The 27,500-nt window shown below is 45.4% G+C and overlaps 1 protein-coding gene across 1 annotated transcript in view; it reads left to right on the top strand.

Annotated features, from left to right (window-relative positions):
• Nucleotides 1-23,082, top strand: part of LOC133142184 (ankyrin-3-like) — a 59,066-nt gene extending 35,984 nt beyond the window's left edge. The window contains exons 2-3 of the mRNA XM_061263245.1: nucleotides 18,103-18,192; nucleotides 20,037-23,082. Coding sequence (XP_061119229.1) covers nucleotides 18,103-18,192; nucleotides 20,037-20,084 — 138 coding nt within the window. The 3' untranslated portion in view covers nucleotides 20,085-23,082. The remainder of the gene's footprint in view (nucleotides 1-18,102; nucleotides 18,193-20,036) is intronic.
• Nucleotides 23,083-27,500: the final 4,418 nt, after the last annotated feature.

Below are 27,500 nucleotides of genomic sequence, written 5' to 3'. Positions count from 1 at the left end.
TTTTTGCTCAGCAGTGGTTTTCGTCTTGGAACTCTGCCATGCAGGCCATTTTTGTCCAGTCTCTTTCTTATGGTGGAGTCATGAACACTGACCTTAACTGAGGCAAGTGAGGCCTGCAGTTCTTTGGATGTTGTTGTGGGGTCTTTTGTGACCTCTTGGATGAGTTGTCGCTGCGCTCTTGGGGTCATTTTGGTCGGCCGGCCACTCCTGGGAAGGTTCACCACTGTTCCATGTTTTTGCCATTTGTGGATAATGGCTCTCACTGTGGTTCGCTGGAGTCCCAAAGCTTTAGAAATGGCTTTATAACCTTTTCCAGACTGATAGATCTCAATTACTTTCTTTCTCATTTGTTCCTGAATTTCTTTAGATCTCGGCATGATGTCTAGCTTTTGAGGATCATTTGGTCTACTTCACTTTGTCAGGCAGGTCCTATTTAAGTGATTTCTTGATTGAGAACAGGTGTGGCAGTAATCAGGCCTGGGTGTGGCTAGAGAAATTGAACTCAGGTTTGATAAACCACAGTTAAGTTATGTTTTAACAGGGGGGCAATCACTTTTTCACACAGGGCCATGTAGGTTTGGATTTTTTTTCTCCCTTAATAATAAAAACCTTCATTTAAAAACTGCATTTTGTGTTTACTTGTGTTGTCTTTGAATAATATTTAAATTTGTTTGATGATCTGAAACATTTAAGTGTGACAAACATGCAAAAAAATAAGAAATCAGGAAGGGGGCAAACACTTTTTCACACCATTGTATGTGTTCTGGCTGTAATTCCAGCAGGATTCATTAGAGACATCCTTTACTTTGGCCTGACCGCTGCCACTGCTCATAATGGATGACGAATTGCTTAATTTTCTGGTGTGTGTGTGTATGTGTGTGAGAGAGAGAGTGTGCATGCCTGTGTGTGTGCCCATATATGTGTGTGAGCATGTGTTTGTGTGAGAGAGAGAGAGAGTGTGCATGTGCATGTGTGTGTGTGTGTGCACATGTGTGTGTGTGTATCTGTGTGAGTGAGTGCTGATCTGCTAATTGCTTCAAGTAGTATCTATTATCTATTTTCCATCTATGACATTGCTGTTGTTAAATTTCCTTTAAAAAAGCTTCGGTTGAGATTCCCAGTCAGAGTGAATAATTGATGAAGCGGAAGGTGTCACCCCTCTGACTTCTACAGGAGTCAGGAACTGGGATAATGGATGAGGAGGAAGAAGGGGATGTAGGGAGAGAAAGAGAGGGGGAAGAGGCAGAGGCCAGCAGTTGGAGGAGAGGAGGAAAACAAAAAGAGAGGGGGAGAATAAAAGGAGGGAAAGGGAAGGTGGGGGGAAAGAGACTGAAGTGACTGAGACAATGTTCTTTATTTATTTGTCAGACCATTCATTCATTACCATATTGACCCTTTCAAGCAAGTACCCATGTGACCATGGCAGTGGCACCATGAGACCGCTCAATTGGACATTCAGTGCTCCTGCAACTGAATTATCAATGGAAGCAACACAATCTCTTTTCCAGCTGTAGTGGGAAGCGATACACTATAAAATAAGTAAAATCCTTTCTTCCTAAGTGCCTCCATTGTCATGTCATTAAAAAGCACCCCCTGCCCAGACTCATCTGCAACTAGTGTGACATATTGGACTATAGCATCTATGTGGGAACTTGAACTCAAGGATACACACAAAGATTTCACTGATTCACAATTGTTTTCTATCGTAGCAACAAGATAAAGCCAAAAATAGCCCAAAGGTATTCCAACACAGAGGTGAAAAATGCTGCTCAGTCAATAGCAAAATAAATGAGGAATTCTTGTATAATTATAACACGTCATTCTACTGTCAATATCTGCAACTAAATATGGCATAAATATACAATCTTGCCATTGGTTTTACACAGAGATGTCACTTTCAAAATTCAGTGGTCATTTAAAAAACAAAGAGGACATTATAAAAGCAATGCATAATATCCCACTTGTTTTAAAAGCCATTTTCAGTCCTTTAAATTTGCTGTGTTTTGACTGGGAACTCCTTCATCCAGTAGAGTACAAACCTTCCAGTGGAGAATTGTATGTGAATTGTGTTTCAGTCAGTTATAATTACTGAGTTAATAGTGAATCAGAGGGATTGTTTTCTTGCTACGTACTATACACTCACTGCTTGAGGTGTAATTGTCATTTTGCTTACTCATGGCTGAAGCAATTTCTCATTGTCGTGGATGTGGGGAGTGGGTGAGAAGAGTAGGAGGTACTATGAAGTCTAGTATGGACACATTCAGACATATACAGATGTACGTATTACTGCTTATATAATTTACATTATTTGCGTTGTCATATTTTTTATATTGTTACATTCACAATGGACTTAAAGGACAACATTTTGCGAATAATATTATTGAGGGCTACTAGTTGGCTGTATGTGCGGGAACATTGTTAGTGTACCCTTGTATGGAGAGTGTCAGTGTCAGTGTCAGTGTGGAGAGTGTCAGTGTCAGTGTCAGTGTGGAGAGTGTCAGTGTCAGTGTGGAGAGTAACAGTGTCAGTGTGGAGAGTGTCAGTGTCAGTGTGGAGAGTATCAGTGCCAGTGTGGAGAGTATCAGTGTCAGTGTGGAGAGTGTCAGTGTCAGTGTCAGTGTGGAGAGTGTCAGTGTCAGTGTGGAGAGTAACAGTGTCAGTGTGGAGAGTATCAGTGTCAGTGTGGAGAGTATCAGTGTCAGTGTGGAGAGTATCAGTGTCAGTGTGGAGAGTAACAGTATCAGTGTCAGTGTGGAGAGTATCAGTGTCAGTGTGGAGAGTGTCAGTGTCAGTGTGGAGAGTATCAGTGTCAGTGTGGAGAGTATCAGTGTCAGTATGGAGAGTATCCCTGCCAGTGTGGAGAGTATCAGTGTCAGTGTGGAGAGTATCAGTGTCAGTGTGGTGAGTATCAGTGTCAGTGTGGAGAGTATCAGTGTGGAGAGTATCAGTGTCAGTGTGGAGAGTATCAGTGTCAGTGTCAGTGTTGAGACTGTCAGTGTCAGTGTGGAGAGTATCAGTGTCAGTGTGGAGTGTATCAGTGTCAGTGTGGAGAGTAACAGTGTCAGTGTGGAGAGTGTCAGTGTCAGTGTGGAGAGTGTCAGTGTCAGTGTGGAGAGTAACAGTGTCAGTGTGGAGAATGTCAGTGTCAGTGTGGAGAGTATCAGTGTCAGTGTGGAGAGTGTCAGTGTCAGTGTGGAGAGTATCAGTGTCAGTGTGGAGAGTATCAGTGTCAGTGTGGAGAGTATCAGTGTCAGTGTGGAGAGTATCAGTGTCAGTGTCAGTGTGGAGAGTATCAGTGTCAGTGTCAGTGTGGAGAGTATCAGTGTCAGTACCAGTGTGGAGAGTAACAGTGTCAGTGTGGAGAGTATCAGTGTCAGTGTCAGTGTGGAGAGTATCAGTGTGAGTGTCAGTGTGGAGAGTGTCAGTGTCAGTGTGGAGAGTAACAGTGTCAGTGTGGAGAGTGTCAGTGTCAGTGTGGAGAGTGTCAGTGTCAGTGTGGAGAGTAACAGTATCAGTGTCAGTGTGGAGAGTATCAGTGTCAGTGTGGAGAGTATCAGTGTCAGTGTGGAGAGTATCAGTGTCAGTGTGGAGAGTATCAGTGTCAGTATGGAGAGTATCACTGCCAGTGTGGAGAGTATCAGTGTCAGTGTGGAGAGTATCAGTGTCAGTGTGGTGAGTATCAGTATCAGTGTGGAGAGTATCAGTGTGGAGAGTATCAGTGTCAGTGTGGAGAGTATCAGTGTCAGTGTTGAGACTGTCAGTGTCAGTGTGGAGAGTATCAGTGTCAGTGTGGAGTGTATCAGTGTCAGTGTGGAGAGTAACAGTGTCAGTGTGGAGAGTATCAGTGTCAGTGTGGAGAGTATCAGTGTCAGTGTGGAGAGTAACAGTATCAGTGTCAGTGTGGAGAGTATCAGTGTCAGTGTGGAGAGTGTCAGTGTCAGTGTGGAGAGTATCAGTGTCAGTGTGGAGAGTATCAGTGTCAGTATGGAGAGTATCCCTGCCAGTGTGGAGAGTATCAGTGTCAGTGTGGAGAGTATCAGTGTCAGTGTGGTGAGTATCAGTGTCAGTGTGGAGAGTATCAGTGTGGAGAGTATCAGTGTCAGTGTGGAGAGTATCAGTGTCAGTGTCAGTGTTGAGACTGTCAGTGTCAGTGTGGAGAGTATCAGTGTCAGTGTGGAGTGTATCAGTGTCAGTGTGGAGAGTAACAGTGTCAGTGTGGAGAGTGTCAGTGTCAGTGTGGAGAGTGTCAGTGTCAGTGTGGAGAGTAACAGTGTCAGTGTGGAGAGTGTCAGTGTCAGTGTGGAGAGTATCAGTGTCAGTGTGGAGAGTGTCAGTGTCAGTGTGGAGAGTATCAGTGTCAGTGTGGAGAGTATCAGTGTCAGTGTGGAGAGTATCAGTGTCAGTGTGGAGAGTATCAGTGTCAGTGTCAGTGTGGAGAGTATCAGTGTCAGTGTCAGTGTGGAGAGTATCAGTGTCAGTACCAGTGTGGAGAGTAACAGTGTCAGTGTGGAGAGTATCAGTGTCAGTGTCAGTGTGGAGAGTATCAGTGTGAGTGTCAGTGTGGAGAGTGTCAGTGTCAGTGTGGAGAGTAACAGTGTCAGTGTGGAGAGTGTCAGTGTCAGTGTGGAGAGTGTCAGTGTCAGTGTGGAGAGTAACAGTATCAGTGTCAGTGTGGAGAGTATCAGTGTCAGTGTGGAGAGTATCAGTGTCAGTGTGGAGAGTATCAGTGTCAGTGTGGAGAGTATCAGTGTCAGTATGGAGAGTATCACTGCCAGTGTGGAGAGTATCAGTGTCAGTGTGGAGAGTATCAGTGTCAGTGTGGTGAGTATCAGTATCAGTGTGGAGAGTATCAGTGTGGAGAGTATCAGTGTCAGTGTGGAGAGTATCAGTGTCAGTGTTGAGACTGTCAGTGTCAGTGTGGAGAGTATCAGTGTCAGTGTGGAGTGTATCAGTGTCAGTGTGGAGAGTAACAGTGTCAGTGTGGAGAGTATCAGTGTCAGTGTCAGTGTGGAGAGTATCAGTGTCAGTGTCAGTGTGGAGAGTATCAGTGTCAGTACCAGTGTGGAGAGTAACAGTGTCAGTGTGGAGAGTATCAGTGTCAGTGTCAGTGTGGAGAGTATCAGTGTGAGTGTCAGTGTGGAGAGTGTCAGTGTCAGTGTGGAGAGTGTCAGTGTCAGTGTGGAGAGTGTCAGTGTCAGTGTGGAGAGTAACAGTATCAGTGTCAGTGTGGAGAGTATCAGTGTCAGTGTGGAGAGTATCAGTGTCAGTGTGGAGAGTGTCAGTGTCAGTGTGGAGAGTATCAGTGTCAGTGTGGAGAGTATCAGTGTCAGTGTGGAGAGTATCAGTGTCAGTGTGGAGAGTATCAGTGTCAGTATGGAGAGTATCACTGCCAGTGTGGAGAGTATCAGTGTCAGTGTGGAGAGTATCAGTGTCAGTGTGGTGAGTATCAGTGTCAGTGTGGAGAGTATCAGTGTGGAGAGTATCAGTGTCAGTGTGGAGAGTATCAGTGTCAGTGTTGAGACTGTCAGTGTCAGTGTGGAGAGTATCAGTGTCAGTGTGGAGTGTATCAGTGTCAGTGTGGAGAGTAACAGTGTCAGTGTGGAGACTGTCAGTGTCAGTGTGGAGAGTGTCAGTGTCAGTGTGGAGAGTAACAGTGTCAGTGTGGAGAGTTTCAGTGTCAGTGTGGAGAGTATCAGTGTCAGTGTCAGTGTGGAGAGTATCAGTGTCAGTGTGGAGAGTATCAGTGTCAGTGTGGAGAGTATCAGTGTCAGTGTCAGTGTGGAGAGTATCAGTGTCAGTGTCAGTGTGGAGAGTATCAGTGTCAGTACCAGTGTGGAGAGTAACAGTGTCAGTGTGGAGAGTATCAGTGTCAGTGTCAGTGTGGAGAGTATCAGTGTCAGTGTCAGTGTGGAGAGTATCAGTGTCAGTACCAGTGTGGAGAGTAACAGTGTCAGTGTGGAGAGTATCAGTGTCAGTGTGGAGAGTATCAGTGTCAGTGTGGAGAGTATCAGTGTCAGTGTCAGTGTGGAGAGTATCAGTGTCAGTGTCAGTGTGGAGAGTATCAGTGTCAGTACCAGTGTGGAGAGTAACAGTGTCAGTGTGGAGAGTATCAGTGTCAGTGTCAGTGTGGAGAGTATCAGTGTCAGTGTCAGTGTGGAGAGTATCAGTGTCAGTACCAGTGTGGAGAGTAACAGTGTCAGTGTGGAGAGTATCAGTGTCAGTACCAGTGTGGAGAGTAACAGTGTCAGTGTGGAGAGTATCAGTGTCAGTGTGGAGAGTATCAGTGTCAGTGTGGAGAGTAACAGTGTCAGTGTGGAGAGTATCAGTGTCAGTACCAGTGTGGAGAGTGTCAGTGTCAGTGTGGAGAGTATCAGTGTCAGTGTGGAGAGTATCAGTGTCAGTGTGGAGAGTATCAGTGTCAGTGTGGAGTGTATCAGTGTCAGTGTGGAGAGTATCAGTGTCAGTGTGGAGAGTATCAGTGTGGAGAGTATCATTGTCAGTGTGGAGTGTATCAGTGTCAGTGTGGAGAGTATCAGTGTCAGTGTGGAGACTGTCAGTGTCAGTGTGGAGAGTGTCAGTGTCAGTGTAGAGAGTATCAGTGTAAGTGTGGAGAGTATCAGTGTCAGTGTGGAGCGTATCAGTGTCAGTGTGGAGAGTATCAGTGACAGTGTGGAGAGTATCAGTGTCAGTGTGGAGAGTATCAGTGTCAGTATGGAGAGTATCACTGCCAGTGTGGAGAGTATCAGTGTCAGTGTGGAGAGTATCAGTGTCAGTGTGGTGAGTATCAGTATCAGTGTGGAGAGTATCAGTGTGGAGAGTATCAGTGTCAGTGTGGAGAGTATCAGTGTCAGTGTTGAGACTGTCAGTGTCAGTGTGGAGAGTATCAGTGTCAGTGTGGAGTGTATCAGTGTCAGTGTGGAGAGTAACAGTGTCAGTGTGGAGAGTATCAGTGTCAGTGTGGAGAGTAACAGTATCAGTGTCAGTGTGGAGAGTATCAGTGTCAGTGTGGAGAGTGTCAGTGTCAGTGTGGAGAGTATCAGTGTCAGTGTGGAGAGTATCAGTGTCAGTATGGAGAGTATCCCTGCCAGTGTGGAGAGTATCAGTGTCAGTGTGGAGAGTATCAGTGTCAGTGTGGTGAGTATCAGTGTCAGTGTGGAGAGTATCAGTGTGGAGAGTATCAGTGTCAGTGTGGAGAGTATCAGTGTCAGTGTCAGTGTTGAGACTGTCAGTGTCAGTGTGGAGAGTATCAGTGTCAGTGTGGAGTGTATCAGTGTCAGTGTGGAGAGTAACAGTGTCAGTGTGGAGAGTGTCAGTGTCAGTGTGGAGAGTGTCAGTGTCAGTGTGGAGAGTAACAGTGTCAGTGTGGAGAGTGTCAGTGTCAGTGTGGAGAGTATCAGTGTCAGTGTGGAGAGTGTCAGTGTCAGTGTGGAGAGTATCAGTGTCAGTGTGGAGAGTATCAGTGTCAGTGTGGAGAGTATCAGTGTCAGTGTGGAGAGTATCAGTGTCAGTGTCAGTGTGGAGAGTATCAGTGTCAGTGTCAGTGTGGAGAGTATCAGTGTCAGTACCAGTGTGGAGAGTAACAGTGTCAGTGTGGAGAGTATCAGTGTCAGTGTCAGTGTGGAGAGTATCAGTGTGAGTGTCAGTGTGGAGAGTGTCAGTGTCAGTGTGGAGAGTAACAGTGTCAGTGTGGAGAGTGTCAGTGTCAGTGTGGAGAGTGTCAGTGTCAGTGTGGAGAGTAACAGTATCAGTGTCAGTGTGGAGAGTATCAGTGTCAGTGTGGAGAGTATCAGTGTCAGTGTGGAGAGTATCAGTGTCAGTGTGGAGAGTATCAGTGTCAGTATGGAGAGTATCACTGCCAGTGTGGAGAGTATCAGTGTCAGTGTGGAGAGTATCAGTGTCAGTGTGGTGAGTATCAGTATCAGTGTGGAGAGTATCAGTGTCAGTGTGGAGAGTATCAGTGTCAGTGTTGAGACTGTCAGTGTCAGTGTGGAGAGTATCAGTGTCAGTGTGGAGTGTATCAGTGTCAGTGTGGAGAGTAACAGTGTCAGTGTGGAGAGTATCAGTGTCAGTGTCAGTGTGGAGAGTATCAGTGTCAGTGTCAGTGTGGAGAGTATCAGTGTCAGTACCAGTGTGGAGAGTAACAGTGTCAGTGTGGAGAGTATCAGTGTCAGTGTCAGTGTGGAGAGTATCAGTGTGAGTGTCAGTGTGGAGAGTGTCAGTGTCAGTGTGGAGAGTAACAGTGTCAGTGTGGAGAGTGTCAGTGTCAGTGTGGAGAGTGTCAGTGTCAGTGTGGAGAGTAACAGTATCAGTGTCAGTGTGGAGAGTATCAGTGTCAGTGTGGAGAGTGTCAGTGTCAGTGTGGAGAGTATCAGTGTCAGTGTGGAGAGTATCAGTGTCAGTGTGGAGAGTATCAGTGTCAGTGTGGAGAGTATCAGTGTCAGTATGGAGAGTATCACTGCCAGTGTGGAGAGTATCAGTGTCAGTGTGGAGAGTATCAGTGTCAGTGTGGTGAGTATCAGTGTCAGTGTGGAGAGTATCAGTGTGGAGAGTATCAGTGTCAGTGTGGAGAGTATCAGTGTCAGTGTTGAGACTGTCAGTGTCAGTGTGGAGAGTATCAGTGTCAGTGTGGAGTGTATCAGTGTCAGTGTGGAGAGTAACAGTGTCAGTGTGGAGACTGTCAGTGTCAGTGTGGAGAGTGTCAGTGTCAGTGTGGAGAGTAACAGTGTCAGTGTGGAGAGTTTCAGTGTCAGTGTGGAGAGTATCAGTGTCAGTGTCAGTGTGGAGAGTATCAGTGTCAGTGTGGAGAGTATCAGTGTCAGTGTGGAGAGTATCAGTGTCAGTGTCAGTGTGGAGAGTATCAGTGTCAGTGTCAGTGTCAGTGTGGAGTGTATCAGTGTCAGTGTTGAGTGTATCAGTGTCAGGGTTGTGAGTATCAGTGTCAGTGTGGAGAGTATCAGTGTCAGTGTCAGTGTGGAGAGTATCAGTGTCAGTGTGGTGAGTATCAGTGACAGTGTCAGTGTGGAGAGTATCAGTGTCAGTGTGGTGAGTATCAGTGTCAGTGTGGAGAGTATCAGTGTCAGTGTGGAGAGTATCAGTGTCAGTATAGTGTCAGTTTCTCTCCCAGCGAATGACCCGTATCCCAGCAACACCAGTCCTCCCTTTTCCCTTCAGCTCCATATCGCTGCCGCCTGCGCGCTCTCAGATCCAATTATAAAGCGAATCTTCCAAGCGGCAGCACCCTCACTCTGCATACGAATACCCACAGCTCCCCGCGCACTTCCCACACAGCATGCTCTTCTGTTAAACCGGCATCTGTTAATCCCCACCACGGCATGAATCACATGCTCACACATACACATACTCACACAGACACTCACACCCTCACCTACACATACACATACTCACATGCAGACACACACACACACTCATTACACTCACCGAGCACTTTATTTATTTTTTTAGACTGCTGTGGCTTATGATGCGTTGTGTGTTCAGAGATGCACTTATGCATACCACTGTTGTAATGTGTGGTTATTTGCATTACTGTCACCTTCCTGTTCAGTTTGGCCATTTGGACATCTCTCATTAACAAGGTGTTTCTGTCTGCCAAACTTGATTTGTTTTGGTTTTTTTGCACTATTCTTTGCAAACGCTAGAGACTTGTGTGCGTGAAAATGGCAGTTTCTGAGACCAGCAGTTTCTGAGATACTCAAACCACCCTGTCTACCACCAACAGTCATTCCACAGTCAAAGTCAGATCACATTTTTTCCCCATTCTGATGGTTGATGTGAACATTAACTGAAGCTCCTGACCTGTATCTTCATGATTGTATGTATTGCACTGCTGCCACACAATTGGCTGATTAGATAGTCGCATGAATAAGTAGGTGCAATAAAGTACTCACCCAACTCAATAAGGGATAAGGGAATCTGCCAGTAGCCCTTGGTTAAATCCAGTGTCGAAAAAAAGGGTAGTGCCCAACTGATCCAGCAGCTCGTCCACCCAAGACAGGATGGGCATCAAATTTTGAGACTGGATTTACCTTACAGTAATCCACGCAGAATCAAACAGACCCTAACTTACAAACCATTAAACCCTTCAACAAGATGGTTCAATAAGATGGTTTGAGGGTGGTAGGTGCTGGTTCCAATAGACTGGACGTCCAACAATTTGTACAGCTATTTCAGGGTCCATGACATAAAGAAGGTGCCTTGATCTGTGAGAATCTTTATCGAAATTCTCACATGGGAGAGCACCTCCACAATAGTCTTAGCAGATATATTGTGGAAGGGGACTACCTCTGGATATTGGGTGGCATAGTCTACTAGGACTTACACAAAGCAATGTCCTTCTGTGCTCCACTATCATGGTCTGACGAGGTCCATGCCAATTATTTTGAAGGGGACCCCCTTTAAAGGTAATGGGGGCAAAGGTGCTTTTGGAAATTCACAAAAAGCCACGCCTTACACCGCCGACGGACATCTCCCTGTATACCCAGCCAATAAAACTGGCCCATAATACGGTTAGGTATTTAATCCTGCCCAAAGTGACACTGCTCTCTGCTGGTCGAGAAGCCTCCCATCAATCTTAATCACTTGGTCAGCTACTCGACTCAGCGTTTAATCAGGAAACTTTTCGAGGGTGTAGTCAGTCACTTGAGAGTGTGGGAGAGGGCCGATAGTCTCTGCCTCCTGAATCCGCATCAGGCATGCCCCGACGTCTCTGGTGCACTCATCTGACCTGAGACTTGGAGCTGGGGAGAGTTAACGGTGGGGCCAAAGGGCCAGGTGGGACGGGGGCCAGGGGGCCTGGGGACGGGGCAGAGTTAAAGCAGGGAACTGGGGAGCAGGTGGAAAGAGACGGGAAGGGGCACGGGGAATGAGTGGGAGGTTCATGTTGATTCTTCCATCCTGTTTCCTCTGCGATAGACACACTAGCTGGTTGGCCACACTCAGGGAAGTTGGTTGGTGGCCAGTCGAAGGTCCCTTTTGGGAGCCCCATCACAAACTGTACTCTAGTACCACCTGCTCCACGATGTTGTCGGGAGTGCGGCTCTCGGGTTAGGAGACAGCGCCGGCGGTAGTCGAGGAGCTGCTGAGCCTGGGTGAAGGGCTAACTGACTACCTTTTGCGCAGTCTCTTCCAGTGGCCCTCTGGCTTCAGTCCCACCCATTCTCAGAGGGTGTTGTAATTGGCCAGTGCACTGGCCAGTATGTTTTGTGCAACACCTCTCCTAAGTACAAGTGTAGGAGGCACATATGACCACTCTTGCCAGCTGCATGCCGTGGCTGTCCTTTCAAACAGTTTGACGAACCCCTCCGGGTCGTCCTCTGGCACCGTCTTCTGTAGTTTGACGTGGGCTGGAGGGGGGTTCGCTCTTTCAGCGGCTCCATCAGAACAGCTCGATCTGCTGCCTGCAGCGCTGCTATAGGCTGCATCGTGCATGTTGCTTATCCAGGAGAGAGCTTGATCTTGTCTCCTGCAGCTGCGCCAGCTGCTTCACCATCTGCAACAGCGGAGAAGTTTCCATCTTCGGAGAACTCTTCGGTCTCGGGTTTCGCACGCCGTGCCGCAGCCCTGGGAGGACGGTCGAGTAGGACACAGGGAGATACGGAAATTCCGGATTGCACCGGAATTGCACTAAATAAAACTGTACTAGAGTACAGGGAGAGCGCACGCCCAAACAAAAAATAAACACAAGTCTTTACCCTTCACCCTCACAGGATCTGGGCTAAAAATAATAAACTAAAATAACAAATTTCAACGAAAAGAACCAGACTTGCATCGCTTTTCAGTTGGTTTTGGTTTGCAACTCGCGTAGCTTTTCAGCTCTCTTGTGTCTGGTCTCGCTCTCCTCTCCTGCATGTTCCTGGTCTCGGCCACCTACTGTCGAAAGACGCACACTTTCATAATGCCGTCCTGGTATGTGCCTACTTAAGCTGTAGATGTGGTTCTCGGATTGCCTTGCTTCTTTCCCACAAACCTAAACCAGCAAATAAACTACAAGGGCTGTTGCATGTTGTCAAAGATCTGTGCAGATACACCTTGATGGAGAGCAGGCTAATGTTAGCTTTAGTGCGGATCAATTTTATTTCCTGTCTTTTGAGGCTTTCAGCAACATTTCACTTATTTGGGATTATTTGGGACTTGATAGGTGATTATAAATATGCAAAAAAATAAGATAAAAGCCTTGACAGAGAACAATAATTCTGCTGTCCAAGACACCCATTTTCTTCCATGAACAGGGTATTAAGTTACATATTGCTAGTGAGATTGCATGTTTTCTCATGTGTAATGAGAAATATTATATATCAGCCAGTCCACTGGCTAGCTTGTTAGTGAGGGAGATCACAAACTACTTTTAAAAACCTAACTATAACCTAAATAGCTAGTTAGCTAGCTGGCATTAATGCTGTCACTGCCATTTTTCCATGTAGCTCGAGCTAGCTGGCTAGCCTAGAAAACTCACTGTGTTGCTGTTTATGACTAGCCTAATAAACTAACATAGCTGCCAATTTAGCTGTCAGTTTTATGTTTATGTATGCTGACCTAGCTGGCCTATTGTTGGCCACCCTCACTGTATCCAACATGTTTTCACAAATTGAATGCTTGCCAGGTCAGTGAGAGGCTACTGTCACTGCGGTTGCTGGCCATCATTTCACACCCATCATCAACCCTTGTGAAAATCAATCCCCTGTTCCTGCCATGGTTTACCTGTTGAGCTAGGCCATTTTCAGGTGATAAACACTGACCATATCACACAGACAGCTAAAGGCAGCCCAATAAACAGGTTTAATTTGACAACCTATCACTATGGTCCTGTCATTTAAATTGAACTGCCTTCTCTTAAAGGATCAACATAAAATAGAAAACAATGACAAGCATATTTATTAACGGTCCGATTATGTCATCTAACGATCCATGTTAGAAATGTATATTCAATTGATAAACAAACTAATTTAATATTTTAATCAGTTGTTATATTGTTATACATAACAGCTGCTCAATCATATGTTTGCCCGATAAGTATCTGCCTGTAGTCGTAAGCAGCCAACTCCAGATCCACACAATTAAAAACCAAAGCTGCATCTCTGCCTGATGACACATCAAAGAATCCAATGAGACGTTGTTGAATTATTCCCACAGCTTTGGCATAACGTAGAATTACGGACAGTTCAGCTTCGCAAGTAATAGTTAGTCTCACCCATGCAAAATAAGGAGCCGCAGCTACTTCACTCTTTATCTCCTGCTGCACCGTAGCAGAAATTGTTTCTATCAGACCATTTTCAACACTCTGGGACATGGCAGAGAACACAGTGGACGACCTTAAATGTGCAGCCAGAACGTCATCATTGCAGGAAACACTTCAGTCAGCTCTAAATAGTTAGTTCCCCCATTATCCTTTCGAAAGTTACCAAAACTTTCACACTCGATATGCTTCCTAAATGCCAGTTCCTGATGACCTGAGAATAAATTAGAATCAATCAACCTCCTGAGAATTCCCACACTTTTTCAGCACCGTTTTGTTATGATTTGCCAATTGAAAACACGCACATTCATCAATTTTATACTAAAATTGCAAGGTTGCACTGACATGCTCCGTAGATTTAGCATGAATCTTAACAGACCTGTCCAAATGACATACATCATCAAAGCCATCTCTTGCAAATTTTGAACACCGATCTCCTGTAGCAGTGCAATTAAATTCTGTAGCACACATGGCCAGCAATTGTCACAGCTTTTTTGCGCCACTAGAGGGCGTGCTTGTTGTGTACTTGCCAATTTGATGATTAGTTCACTTTGGCTATCAGGTTATCAATACCCTTGTGCTGTCTACTGATTCCAATTGTCTGCCGTGTGTGGTATGATTGCTGATTGAGGTCAGCTGTGTGCCTTTCTATTTAAATCCCACGTCTTGGTTAACCTGGGCTTGTTTGTCATACTTCATCAGCACTGTTTGTGCACTAATCTGAGGTGTGGACGGACCAGTATAATTCACCTGCGGTGTTGATGGTCGAGGGAGCTGAATATGCAGCATTTCGTGATCTTCTTAGGGGAATGTGTACGGTGCCATCTGCACTTTTTATTTTTAGTGCACAAATGGCAAATGGTTTTTCTGTGGCCTGCTGTTTTGAAGGCTGTTAGCCGCTTTACGGCTCAAGGACATTTCTTTATAGCGAGGTGTTTCTATTTGTCACTTTATTCAAAACGTAGAGTTTTCGTTCTCACCATGGTTTAGTGTCGGTTATTGTACATATTGCACTGAGGCTATACACTTGTTGAAGGTAACATCCCTAGGAGAGAGCGTTTTGCACCTTCAGTACCTGGGGATCTAAGGAGGAGGTTGTTATAGTGGGTTGTGTAGTTTAGTTACTTCCGCATGGTTCTCACGACTGGGATGGTTATGCGTTTCGTTTCCTTCTTGGTGCAAGTCTGTTTTATTTGTAACACTAGGTTAAATACGCTAGTTTGGAGTGTCGCTTATCCCAGTAGGAGCGTTGCTAATCTCCCATAGCCCGGAGTTCTCCCTTCCCCTTCGGTCTTCCACACTGGCGGTAGAGCCTTGAAGCGTTTTGTAGCTGAGTCAATATGAATGAAAACCCCATGCTAACCCAACGACGGAATTTAGCGAGGGCTGAAGGTATTTGCGTGCTTGTCCTTCTGGTGTTGCTGAAAGAAAGTTAGTAGGGTTAAATATTACTGACCACTATGTGGAGAGACTAGATCTGCCAATAGATAAACCAAGTTACAAAGACAGTAGTACCACTCTGCCTTCTGCTTTCTACTGGTCTGGGCTGACCAAGAATCTCCACAATAGGGCCAATAAATCTACCTGACTCCATTTTAATTGTAATTTAGATTAATTATCTAATCTAAATTAGATTTGGTAGATTTCTTACATATAATTTAGACTTGATCGTGAAAGGAATCCTGTACTGTAACAGACTCCCTGAACAGTCCTCTGCTGGTCCCACCGCAAGACACATTGCGTGTTATGTGAATGTCTCACGAGCTGGCTAGATGTCTACGGTCATTTCAGAGGTTGCGTAAGATGCTACTTTTGGGTGTGTCCAATGGCGGTTCAGGGACCCAAGAAGACCAACATTAGCTATCCCCGTTCTCAACATGAATGATAAGGTAAGGTGGAGGAGATTGATTTACTGTCAGAGGTCTACGGGTGCAATACACCGTGATACAGTAAGCGTAAATGTGCATCCTCGCTAGAACAACTCAAGGGGGGCATCCAAGCATTCCCTGTGTAACAGTGAGTGTACAGTAAGCGAAACCACACAGTTTTAACATTTTTTTTTACCAGGCAGGTTATGTACTTAAACACATTCAATCACAAATTAAATATAAATAAAAGTATTACAAAAGAAACCAAATCAAGGAGTCTTAAAATTCATACCTGGTAACAAAAGCTACATATGGGGGTCTGGCTACAGACACCCTGTACATAGATGCTATACACATGGTGTGCATGGCGGTCTAGCTACAGACCCGCCCAGATCGCTTGGTTTTCCCTGCTTATAAGCCGAAACCAGGCTCCATCTAAAAATGGTCCAAATCCAAATTTAGTCAATTTGGATTTATACGCATTGCTCTCCAGGTGGTGGGTGCTGGTCAAGAGATGTATTGGTTCGCAGCATACCTCAGAATATCACCCAGTGTAGTTGCGGAATTGATTTAATATTCCCCATTTTAATATGAATTCAGTACAACGTGTAAACTGCAGCCAGAATGTAATTGGTTAAATAACCATATACATTACCCCTTTTAGACAGCATTCATTGATGCCACTTGTTGCCCTGTTGTAGCCTAGCCTATTAATCCGAGGAAAATAAAACTAACGCAATATTTTTATTTTTTGGATTGCACCCCGACAGTAAGCGATCGGAACTGGCCCGAAGTCAGTCTGCAGCCGGTCAATACATCTGTTTAATTATGCTGTGCCGTATGGATGATACTGCACAAAAACCATCTGTTTAGTAGCCAAAATAATACATCAGCTAGGAATAGCATTAAGAAATGTTTTTAACTTCCAAAGGTTGAGTTTCCCTACCATTTGTTGTTTCCTCGCTTGATTAAGATTAACCTTCTCGACTGTTTGGAGAGGTCGTTTTATTGGTTGGCTAATTGCCGGGGAGTCATTTAATCCGTTTCTTGTTTACCCCTTCCTTGTCTCTAGGGATGCCCCAGAAAATATCAGTGGTTATCTCACGTCTTGTGGGTAACTGTGAGAACCCAACTTGGTAGCGTTTGTTCCGACCCGGCTCTCCTTTACAGCGATACAGGCGTTTCATTAGCGAGCGCCCTGTTAGACACTCTTCTTTGTCACACCATGATGACTTGAAACCTGAAGCCACTCGTTGGACAAATTTAATTCCGGCCTGGGTGTGCCCTATTGTTCAAAGGTACAATAAGTAAGATTTTTGTGTTAAAATATTGTTACAAGACTATTGTAAATCCCTTCCTATCATTGAAAAAGGCTCACTGACATGTTGACTCACCCTCTGCCTCTGTTTATAGTCCTTAAATTTGGGTTTCAAAATACACAATTGACGGCCCGACACTTTGTACCAAACATGTACAATAATTGAAGCTCATTGATTGAAAATTTGTTCTAATTGCCACAGCCAATGGCATTTCAATGTCAGCACTTGTACAGAGAAGGGGGAGGGATAAATTGTGTTGTGGTTTGAAGGTCTGAAATTACCTCTTGTTCCTTTAACACTCCTTTCCGCATAGTTCAAGGACATGAAAGAGTCCTATCCAGGATGTTTTCACTTTTACTTGCTCACCCAGATTGTATTCCAATTCCAAAATGCAAATGAAATGAATGCAGCTGAATTAGTTAGCTAATGGGTTAATGTTAATGATAGCAATTTGCTAGCTAGCTTTAGGCTTGGTGGTGTTCAAATTTCAAAAAGCTAATAACAACAATGAATAACAATAATACAAAATTGAAGGTCAACTGTTTACAACAACACAGACAATGCTTCAGCCATTACAATTCAGATAATTGCTTTACTACCCAACAAATAAACAGGTTGGGTAGTAACATGATTGTTTTTGGAGAAGCTTCACCTGTTGTCTTAGAGAAACCTACTCTGTACTGTCGGTGTGCTATATAATGTAATCTAGCTACTACCTGCATGCGATAACTTTGCTTAACAAAATGGTCTAATTTTATTTAGAACTTTAGATTAGCCTGATTCATGTTGTCTCCCCCATGTTAAGTCTATGGACAATTTCATCGTTGAAATTTAGCAGTCTAATTCAATTGTAATAAAATATACAGTTCTGAAACTAGAAAAAGCACGTTGGCCTCAATTATTTTCAATGGAAGAGCCAACCAACGTGACCATACTCACAAATATATTTTTTCTGTTGTTTTTTTTCTCTCTCTCCCTTATTGGATCATTGCTGTTTTTTCCTGTGGAATATTATTGTGTTAATGTGGAGTCAGAATGCCATTTTGTGATGGGTTGAGTTTCCATTTGGGGTTGGAGGGGGATATTTCTGGTGAAGTTTTTTGTTCTGCAATTTTGTTATTGTCTTGTTATTGTACTGTATTTTCATCTTATCAATGGATCCACTGTATGCAAAGTATCTCCTTTCCGCTTTTCTGCAGTAAAAATGTAAAGAAATGTTCTGTGTCCACAGTGCTGCTGTGTATCAGTGGTTATGGGGTCGAGAGATTGCTTTAGAGTGGACAACCTGCAAATAAACCCCATAAACTACAAATAATACATGTGTGTTTTGATACAGACCCCAGTGTTTGTACACACACGTGTGCATTAATGGTTTCCATGTAGCGTGAATTCTAGGTTGACATGAGTGTAGTGTCTGTGGGTGTGCATCTCCAGTCTCCATGTGGTGTGTGTTCTAGGCTGACGTGAGTGTGCGCGTGTGTGTGTGTGCATTCATGGTTTACATGAGGTGTGTGTTCTAGGCTGACGTGGTGCAGCGCTGAATGTGTGTGCATGTGTGAGCGTGTGAGTGAGTGTGTGTGCATGTGTGTGAATGTGTGAGCTTGTGAATGAGTGTGTGTGTGTGTGTGTGAGTGCATTAACGGTCTTCCTGCCGTGTGTGTTCTAGGCTGACGTGGTGCAGCGCTGGCTTGTCGATCAGGACAGTAGCGTGGTCCCAGGCCGGACAGCCAGGGGAATCTGGCGCTTTGATGACAGAGTAAATATATCCACACGCTGTGTACCTGACCTCTGACCTCTGACCTCTGTTCTCTCTCTCTATGGCTGTAGCTGTGGTGGTGTGGCTGCTCTACCGCCCTGTCCCTCTCCCTCTGTGCAGTGCCGTTCTGTAGCTCTGGCCTCTGTGGGGACTTCCGTGTTTACGCTCTGCTTTGCCTGGTCTGGTATTGTCAGGTGTTTGGTTTCCCTGTTACTATATATTCCTATTCTGCTGGCCTTGTCCTTCGCAAATTTCTGTGTGTGTGGGAGTATGTGTGAGTGGGTGTGTGCTTTGGCCTTTGTGTGTGGTCGTGTGTATATGTGTGTGTGTGCGTATGTGTGTGTGCAACCTGCATTGTGTGTGTGTGCCGTGTGTGTGCACCTGCATTCTGTGTGTGCGTTGTGTGTGTGTGTGCACACCTGGAATGTGTGTCTGCGTTGTGTGTGTGCACCTGTATTGTGTGTGCGTTGTGTGTGTGTGCACCTGCATTGTGTGTGTGTGCGTGGTGTGTGTACACCTGCATTGTGTGTGCTCGTGTGCATTGTGCGTGTATGTGTTTGCGTTGCGTGCGCATACATTGTGTGTTCGTGTGTGTTCATCTCTGTGTGTGTGCATGTGTGTACTCGTATGCGTGTGTGAATTTAGCGTGTGTATATTGTGTGTGTGCACCTGCATTGTGTGTTCGTGTGTGCCTGTGTGTGTGCACCTGCTTTGTGTGTGTGTGCCTGTGTGTGTGCACCTGCATTGTGTGTGTGTGCCTGTGTGTGTGCACCTGCATTGTGTGTGTGTGTGTGTGCCTGTGTGTCTGCACCTGTATTGTGTGTGTGTGCGTGTGTGTGTGCACCTGCGTTGAGTGTGTGTGTGTGTGCGTGTGTGCACCTGCATTGTGTGTGTGCGTGTGTGTGTGCACCTGCATTGTGTGCGTGTGTGTGTGTGCATGTGTGTGTGCACCTGCATTGTGTGCGTGTGCGTGTGTGTGTGTGTACCTGCATTGTGTGTATGTGTGTATGTGTGTGTGTGTGTGTGTGTGTGTGTGATTATTGTTGGTACTGTGCTGTCCTGCAGGGGGCGATATAAAGGCGTGTGGGTGAGATCAGGCAGATGGTGGTGCTGTCCTGTGATTGTGTTTGTGACGTGGAGCTCCTCCTAATGCAGAAAAGCTTCCCTGTCTGCCTCTGCACTGGGCTGAGAGCCAGCCGGCCCAATTTCAGAGAAAATAAAAAAAAATCGGAATCATTCAGATGAATAATTCTGGTTCCCTAAAGGTTTATTTTGGGAAATTGGGTCCAGTGCTGTGTGAGGTCCTCGGGGGAGGGGAGATTGAAATCTGCGGGTCGGTTGCTCTCAGTGCTGCCAGCATCTGCACTGCAGCCAGCAATCCACCAATCGCTGCCTTCACCTCACCCCAACCTCCAATCACTCCATCTGTGGCACGGCCTGAACCAATCACAGCTCTCTGCTGACTCTCAGCTCTGCCTTCACCATGAGAGTGCTGCAGAAACAAATGTAGAAACATATTATACAATATTGCAACTCTGGAAAATCCTTATGCTGTTTCAATCCTAACAGCACAGTACATTCACACTTAAAATTTCAGGAGAGTTAAGAGTGAGATGCAGGTATCATTCCCCAAATCCTCCTTCTGGGAACTGCTCCCAGTACAGGGCAGAAGACTCTGTGGGGCTGGTCCCAGTAAGGGGGAGCTCCCTGGGGGAATTGGGTTCTGTGGTTTAACACACTCTCTGCAGGACACGGTTTGTGCCTGCTCTCAGCTCCTTTCACACCATCATTTATCGGCGTGTCAATAAAGTATTTCACCCCCACCTCCCCTTTATTTTCTGAAGAGCGCACCTAGGCAGGTGCTGCATGACGTGTGCGTCTCCCCCGCGTGAGCAGAGGGCCTGCTGGGTTTGTGAGAAAGGGAAGATGGCCGCCCTGAAACGGAGATCCTTGCTGTCCTGCTGCGGCTCTTGCTCTGTTCGTCTGCCATTCTTACCGTGCTTCTGTGTGTTCGTTTAGTCCTTTTGTTTTGCCATGAGTTCATTTACTTTAACGTAATTTTGATTTGTGTATCTGTATATGTGTCTGTGTGTGTGTGCGTGTATGTACCTGTATGTGTCTATCTTTGTGTGTGTATATTTGTGTGTATGTGTGTGTTGATGTGAGTGTGCATGTGTGTGTGTGTGTGTGTGTGTTCACATGGGTGTGTATGTGTATGTGTCTATCTTTGTGTGTGTATGTGTGTGTGTGTGTTGATGTGAGTGTGCATGTGTGTGTGTGTGTTCAGGTGAATGTGTCTGTGTGTGTATGTGTGTGTGTGTGTGTGTGTGTGTGAGTGTGTATGTGTGTGTTCACATGGGTGTGTATGTGTGTGTGTGTTCACGTGAGTGTGTGTGTGTGTGTTAACACATGTGGAAAGGTAAGAGAGGAGAGAGAAGGGGGATTGAAATGGAGATAATCTGCCATCCGTTACTCACATGGTAAGTGGAATGTCTTAAACACAGCTGTCTGCTGAGTGGGCTCTCTTCACTCTGCATCTCCCTCAGACCTCTCCTCTCCTCCTAGCCTCTCTACCGCTCCTCTACCTCCCCTCTCCTCTCCTCCCCCTCTCCTCTCCTCTCCTTTCCCTCAGACCTCTCCTCTACCTTCCCTCTCCTCTCCTCTCCTCTCTCCTCTCCTCTTCCTCAGACCTCCCCTCTCCTCCCCCTTTCCTCTCCTCTGTCCACTCTCACCTCTCCTCTCCTGTCTCCTCTCCTCTCTCCCCTCTTCTTCTCTCTCCCCCCTCTCTCCTCCCCCTCCTCTCCTCTCCCCTCCCATTCTCGCTCCTCCCCTCTCTCCTCTTTCCTCTCCCACCTCCTCCCTCCACTCTCTTTTCCTCTCTCCTCTCCCCATCTCTCCTCTCCCCCTCTCTTTTCCTCTCTCCTCTCCCCTTCTCTCTTCTCCCCTCTCCTGACCTCTCCCCCTCCCCCTCTCCTCTCCCTTCTCCGCCCTCCTCTCGTCTCTCCCCCTCCTCTTCTCCTGCAAATCGCTCTTTTTCTCTCTTCAAGTCACCCTTTACAATCGCTGTTCTTCCCTATAGGTATGTGTTTGTGGAGGCCTTACTGTCTTTGTGTCCGTAGTTGCATTTGGTCTGTACATTGGTGTGTGTGCCTATACCTGTGTTTCTGTATTTCTGTGGAAATTTGTGTGTACCAGCATATATGTTGAGATACAGTGTTTTTAAAAATGTGTTTGAAAAACCTTGTGTGTGCAGTACATTTGTACATGGAATTCCTCACGTTATTCCAGAACACTGTGGCTTTTTCCAGAACACTGTGTATACCAAGCTTCTCCCATAAGCTTATGTTGCATTAATGAAAGACTGCCCTTCCTCTGGAACAGCAATATGTAGGACACTCATCCTCCTGTAGGGGGTGCTGATGTCCATCCTGGATTCTAAGATGCTGATCCACTGATATGTTTACATGGTCTTTATAGCTTGGCCTATTTAAATCATTCTTTAAACCACATCCATGCTCAGATACATTAGAGATGTTGGGCATTGTTTTGTAACTAACCAAAAAAAAGTGAATATAAGTGTGTGAATGCATGTATGTGTGCGTGCATGTGTATACTGTGTATACATGTGTGTGGATGTCTGTGTGTGTGTATGTGTGTGTTCATTACATTACATTGTGTTTAGCAGATACTTTTATCCGAAGTGACATACAAATATGTGCTTATCAAAGTCATTAGAACATACAGCAGGTTAGATAAGCTACAGTACACAAAGAAACTGTGATACAGCCATGAACAAAATTCCCAGTACACCTAGCAAACAGGCCATATGAAGAAATATAAATGCAGTATACAAATATATAATATACAAATTCAACTGCAACTAGATTAGACTACAAAAAGCTAAAAATTCAGGCGGGTGAACAAACAAATGCATGTATGAGTGTGTGTGTGTGTGTGCATGCATGTGTGTATGCATGAGTGTGTGTATGTGTGCGTGTATACTGTGTTCCTGCGTGCTTTTGTGTGTGTGTGTTTGTGTGTATATGTCTCCCTGATTGATGAGGAGATTGACAAGATCATGTTGATGAGTTGATCAACATGGTTATGGTGAAGGGATCATTTTAGTGGTTAGGCAGATGTGAAGTGAGATGTGATATATCCAACCCTGTAAATGTGTGTTTTAACCTACTTTTAACCTATATTTACTTTATAGGTTATTAGTTACAGAGTATTAGTTATTCACATATTAAGGACAATGTGCACTATGCTTTGTGTGTATTCACATTCATCTTACACACCAAGCATAGTGCAAATTGTCATTAATATGCTTGTCACTAATTGGAGGAATGTGTCTCAGTCTGAATGTATGTGTGTGTGTGCTCAGCAATACAGTACATACTGTAGATGAATGTATTTGTATTTGAGTGTCTATAACATGAACAGCCCTTCACCATTCCAGACAGCTATAGTGTACTCATATTAATTCCCCAATTCTACTATGATGAGGATATTCATAAAATATGAAACCTGCCACAAGGTTTCCAACCTCCCTGAACATACACCCTTTTAATTCAGTCAGTACCAATTACATCTGTTTACTGGATTGCTACGAGATCAGCGTACACATACACACGCACACGCTGCTCCAGGAGATGTGTTTAATCAGCAAAGCGATGTTCAGATGCACGCAGAGATGGCAGATACACCCGGTGATATCGGACATACATGAAGGTACCGGAATAAATTGCGAAATTACATCAGGTTTAATGATGTATCGATGTATGATTCTCTCATTCTCTCACTCTATCACCCCTTCTCTCAGTTACGATGTTATCTCTTCCTCTCCATGTGCGTGAAGCACATTTGTCTTCTCATGGGGCTGAAGGAGGATGGGGCGAGGGGACAGGGCTAGCAGGGCGAGGGGGGAGAGAAGCAGTTTATACATACCAGGCATTTTATTTGGGTTTATATGGTTTTAAAAATGATTCCAATAATGAGAATCAGCATAGAATCTTTTGAATTTTGAATCAAAGAGAGAGTGACTAAGGGAGGGGTGGGTGAGAGGGGTAGGGGTGTGACTCAGCAGTAGGGGGGGTGGTGAGAGGGGTAGGGGTGTGACTCAGCAGTAGGGGGGTGAGAGGGGTAGGGGTGTGAGAGGGGTAGTTAGTGTGACTCAGCAGTAGGGGGGTGAGAGGGGTAGTTAGTGTGACTCAGCAGTAGGGGGGTGAGAGGGGTAGTTAGTGTGACTCAGCAGTAGGGGGGTGAGAAGGGTAGTTAGTGTGACTCAGCAGTAGGGGGGTGAGAGGGGTAGTTAGTGTGACTCAGCAGTAGGGGGGGGTGAGATGGGTAGTTAGTGTGACTCAGCAGTAGGGGGGTGAGAGGGGTAGGGGTGTGACTCAGCAGTAGGGGGTGAGAGGGGTAGGGGTGTGACTCAGCAGTAGGGGGGTGAGGGGGGTAGTTAGTGTGACTCAGCAGTAGGGGGGGTGAGAGGGGTAGTTAGTGTGACTCAGCAGTAGGGGGGTGAGAGGGGTAGTTAGTGTGACTCAGCAGTAGGGGGGGGGGGTGAGAGGGGTAGTTAGTGTGACTCAGCAGTAGGGGGGGTGAGAAGGGTAGTTAGTGTGACTCAGCAGTAGGGGGGGTGAGAGGGGTAGTTAGTGTGACTCAGCAGTAGGGGGTGAGAGGGGTAGTTAGTGTGACTCAGCAGTAGGGGGTGAGAGGGGTAGGGGTGTGACTCAGCAGTAGGGGGGTGAGCGGGGTAGTTAGTGTGACTCAGCAGTAGGGGGTGAGAGGGGTAGTTAGTGTGACTCAGCAGTAGGGGGTGAGAGGGGTAGGGGTGTGACTCAGCAGTAGGGGGGTGAGCGGGGTAGTTAGTGTGACTCAGCAGTAGGGGGGGTGAGAGGGGTAGGGGTGTGACTCAGCAGTAGGGGGGTGAGCGGGGTAGTTAGTGTGACTCAGCAGTAGGGGGGTGAGAGGGGTAGTTAGTGTGACTCAGCAGTAGGGGGGTGAGAGGGGTAGTTAGTGTGACTCAGCAGTAGGGGGGTGAGAGGGGTAGTTAGTGTGACTCAGCAGTAGGGGGGTGAGAGGGGTAGTTAGTGTGACTCAGCAGTAGGGGGGGTGAGAGGGGTAGGGGTGTGACTCAGCAGTAGGGGGGGTGAGAGGGGTAGTTAGTGTGACTCAGCAGTAGGGGGGGTGAGAGGGGTAGTTAGTGTGACTCAGCAGTAGGGGGGGTGAGAGGGGTAGGGGTGTGACTCAGCAGTAGGGGGGTGAGAGGGGTAGTTAGTGTGACTCAGCAGTAGGGGGGGTGAGAGGGGTAGTTAGTGTGACTCAGCAGTAGGGGGGGTGAGAGGGGTAGGGGTGTGACTCAGCAGTAGGGGGGGTGAGAGGGGTAGTTAGTGTGACTCAGCAGTAGGGGGGTGAGAGGGGTAGTTAGTGTGACTCAGCAGTAGGGGGGGGTGAGAGGGGTAGTTAGTGTGACTCAGCAGTAGGGGGGTGAGAGGGGTAGGGGTGTGACTCAGCAGTAGGGGGGGTGAGAGGGGTAGGGGTGTGACTCAGCAGTAGGGGGGAGTGAGAGGGGTAGGGGTGTGACTCAGCAGTAGGGGGGGGTGAGAGGGGTAGGGTTGTGACTCAGCAGTAGGGGGGGTGGGTGACAGAAATAAAGTATTGTTACTTAATTAGTTACACCCTTCAGAGTGACGGAATTTGGAATTTGCAGGTGGCGAGATGTAAAAGATTCAAGTTTCATGCATTTTTGGTCATGGAAAGGAGGGGTTAGAACATGGAATGCAATGAAAGAACAATACGGTTCCAGCAGCTTCACTAATAATAATAAAAAAATACGAAATATAAAATGTATAATAATAATAATAATAATAATAATAATAATAACAAAAGTAATATTAAGAAATTAACCTTCATGGACAATGACAATGTCAAATTCTGTATCGAGGTAGGTCTGTGTGTGCATGTTTGTGTATATACACACAAAAAATACTGAAGCACACACTATCACCAAAATACAATATGCTATATATAAATAAAACATTAAACATACATATGCATAACGGACATGAAATTGTGTCGATGAAAGGGAAAGTGAATACTGCATAAATTTGAAATATGCATTAAGTTTAAATACGTATAAATCTTGTCGCAATCGTTATATATTCTTTATACTTTGCACACCTCCACCCGAGTGCTTTGGCGATGATGGATGTCTCTGTCGCCCTGTCTGGGGCAGCACAGACTCTGCGTGATCTGGGTACAGAGCTGGGGGGAGAGCGGCCTGGAGGTGTGGAGCATGAACAGTGCGACTTCTTTCTGCACAGAGAGGCAGCGGTGGCCAGTAGGTTTGGTATCTGCGTGAAAGCCATTTTTAACACTACAGCCGGAAGGAGGTTATATGGGAACTCTTCAGTCCAGTTCAGGGCGATAGTGTTATTGATCAGTCAGTTATTGATATTGTTTGTTAACCGACCCACACTTAACCCACCCGACCCACACCTGCAGTGGCTACGGTCAATGAATGAGACGCAGCCTCGTGGAGTGGACGAGTCTAATATCAAGGGACTGATATTACAGTCACAGTCCGCAACAGTCAGGAACAGGCTAGAGAAGGGGGCAAAGATCCCGTTTATCTTCTGGAGCTCTGGAGGAAAGGTGGACAGATTGGAACCCCAGGTGTGACAGAGAGGCAGGCCTGGCTCTGACTCACACACAGCTGAGACTCAGAGTCAGGGATGCTGATGGACAGATTGGAACCCCAGGTGTGACAGAGAGGCAGGCCTTGCTCTGACTCTCGCACAGCTGAGACTCTCACACAGGTGGAGCTGTCAGAAACAGGCTCTGGCGGCCTGTCGAGCTTATAGTTTTCCAAAGGATTCCACCCTTGTGTGAAGACAAGCAATCAGTAGCAACCTGTAATTAACCTGTAATTAAATCTCTCAGGGTGAACAGGGAAAACTTGGGCTGGGCATTTTGACATTCATTGTTGTTTGATAGTCCCTGAAGCCATACTTATGTGATCCAGCAGGATGGAAGATACAAGTTCTGACCAGAGACTCAGTACATTACATTATTGATGCCTTTAAACCTTTCTGCTCTTACTGCCAAATCAATAATGAGGTGACCTGGGTCAAATACAGTATGTAATTGTTTTGGATTCAAATACTTTTCTGTACTTGATTGATCTTGCCTGGTACAACCAAAAAGGTAACAGCTGTTACTCACTCCATTTTGGTTTAGCTAACCAAAAAGACCAGAAGGCGGGGTTTGCAGTTTTTAAGAGAGTTTTGGTTCCAAGGCACCAGACAATTCCAGTAAAGTTTAGAAAGTATTTTAATCTAAACACCAATGAACTGGGAGAATTACACCTTACAGTCACTTACTGAACATTCCAGGAATCAAATCAAGTGCTACTCAAATTCACTTATCCACTCTTCAAAATTAATGTACCGTTTTGTTCGGTAGACCGGCAGACCAGTTTGTTAATGCATATATTTAATCGGCCAATCATGTGGCAGCAACTAATTGCATAAAAGCATGCAGATGTGGTGAAGAGGTTCAGCTGTTTTTCAGACCAGAATGGGGAAGAAATGTGATCTAAGTGACTTTGACCGTGGAAACGCGTTGTTAATGAGAGAGGTCAGAGGAGAAGGACTAGACTGGTTGGAGCCGACAGGAAGGTGACAGTAACACAAATAACCACACTTTACAACAGTGGTATGCAGAAGAGCATCTCTGAACACACGCTTTAAAACTCTAAGTGCGTTTCTCAAAGTTTAATAATAAAAAAATAAGTGTAATAAATACCCAATAATGTGCTCACTGAGGGTATGCACTTGATCTGTGCACACTCAACTTAGTGTTCATATATTACAGTTATTATTATCTCATTAATCAATAATCAATAATATGAACCTTACACAAATAAAACACATTTCATGAATATTTGTTTGTATCTTGCAACCAAAATAATCGGTTCACAAATGAAAATAATTGGTTCACAAAAATGTTTTTGCGCACAAAAACAAATCTCTCCCAAACAGATAAATGATTAATACTATTTTAATAATGTATTAAAACAATGGTATGTGTCAACAAATGAAAATTAATTATTACTATTAATACTAATAATTGATAAATCATTTGTTGACACAGACACATTTCATTTCCCCATTTAATTTGACCATGACTATATATTTTATATTGTATTGGTAATTAAATGCAAATAAATAATCTTTTCCCTATTAATTAACATTAAATAACAGTAGACTCCAGCAGGTGTGTTTTTATCCTGTGTATACGGCCCC

This window comes from Conger conger, chromosome 12 (genome assembly GCF_963514075.1).
Source record: "Conger conger chromosome 12, fConCon1.1, whole genome shotgun sequence".
NCBI lineage: Eukaryota > Metazoa > Chordata > Actinopteri > Anguilliformes > Congridae > Conger > Conger conger.
The sequence above is the reverse complement of the archived record's forward strand: the minus strand, read 5'-3'. Positions and strand labels throughout refer to the sequence as shown.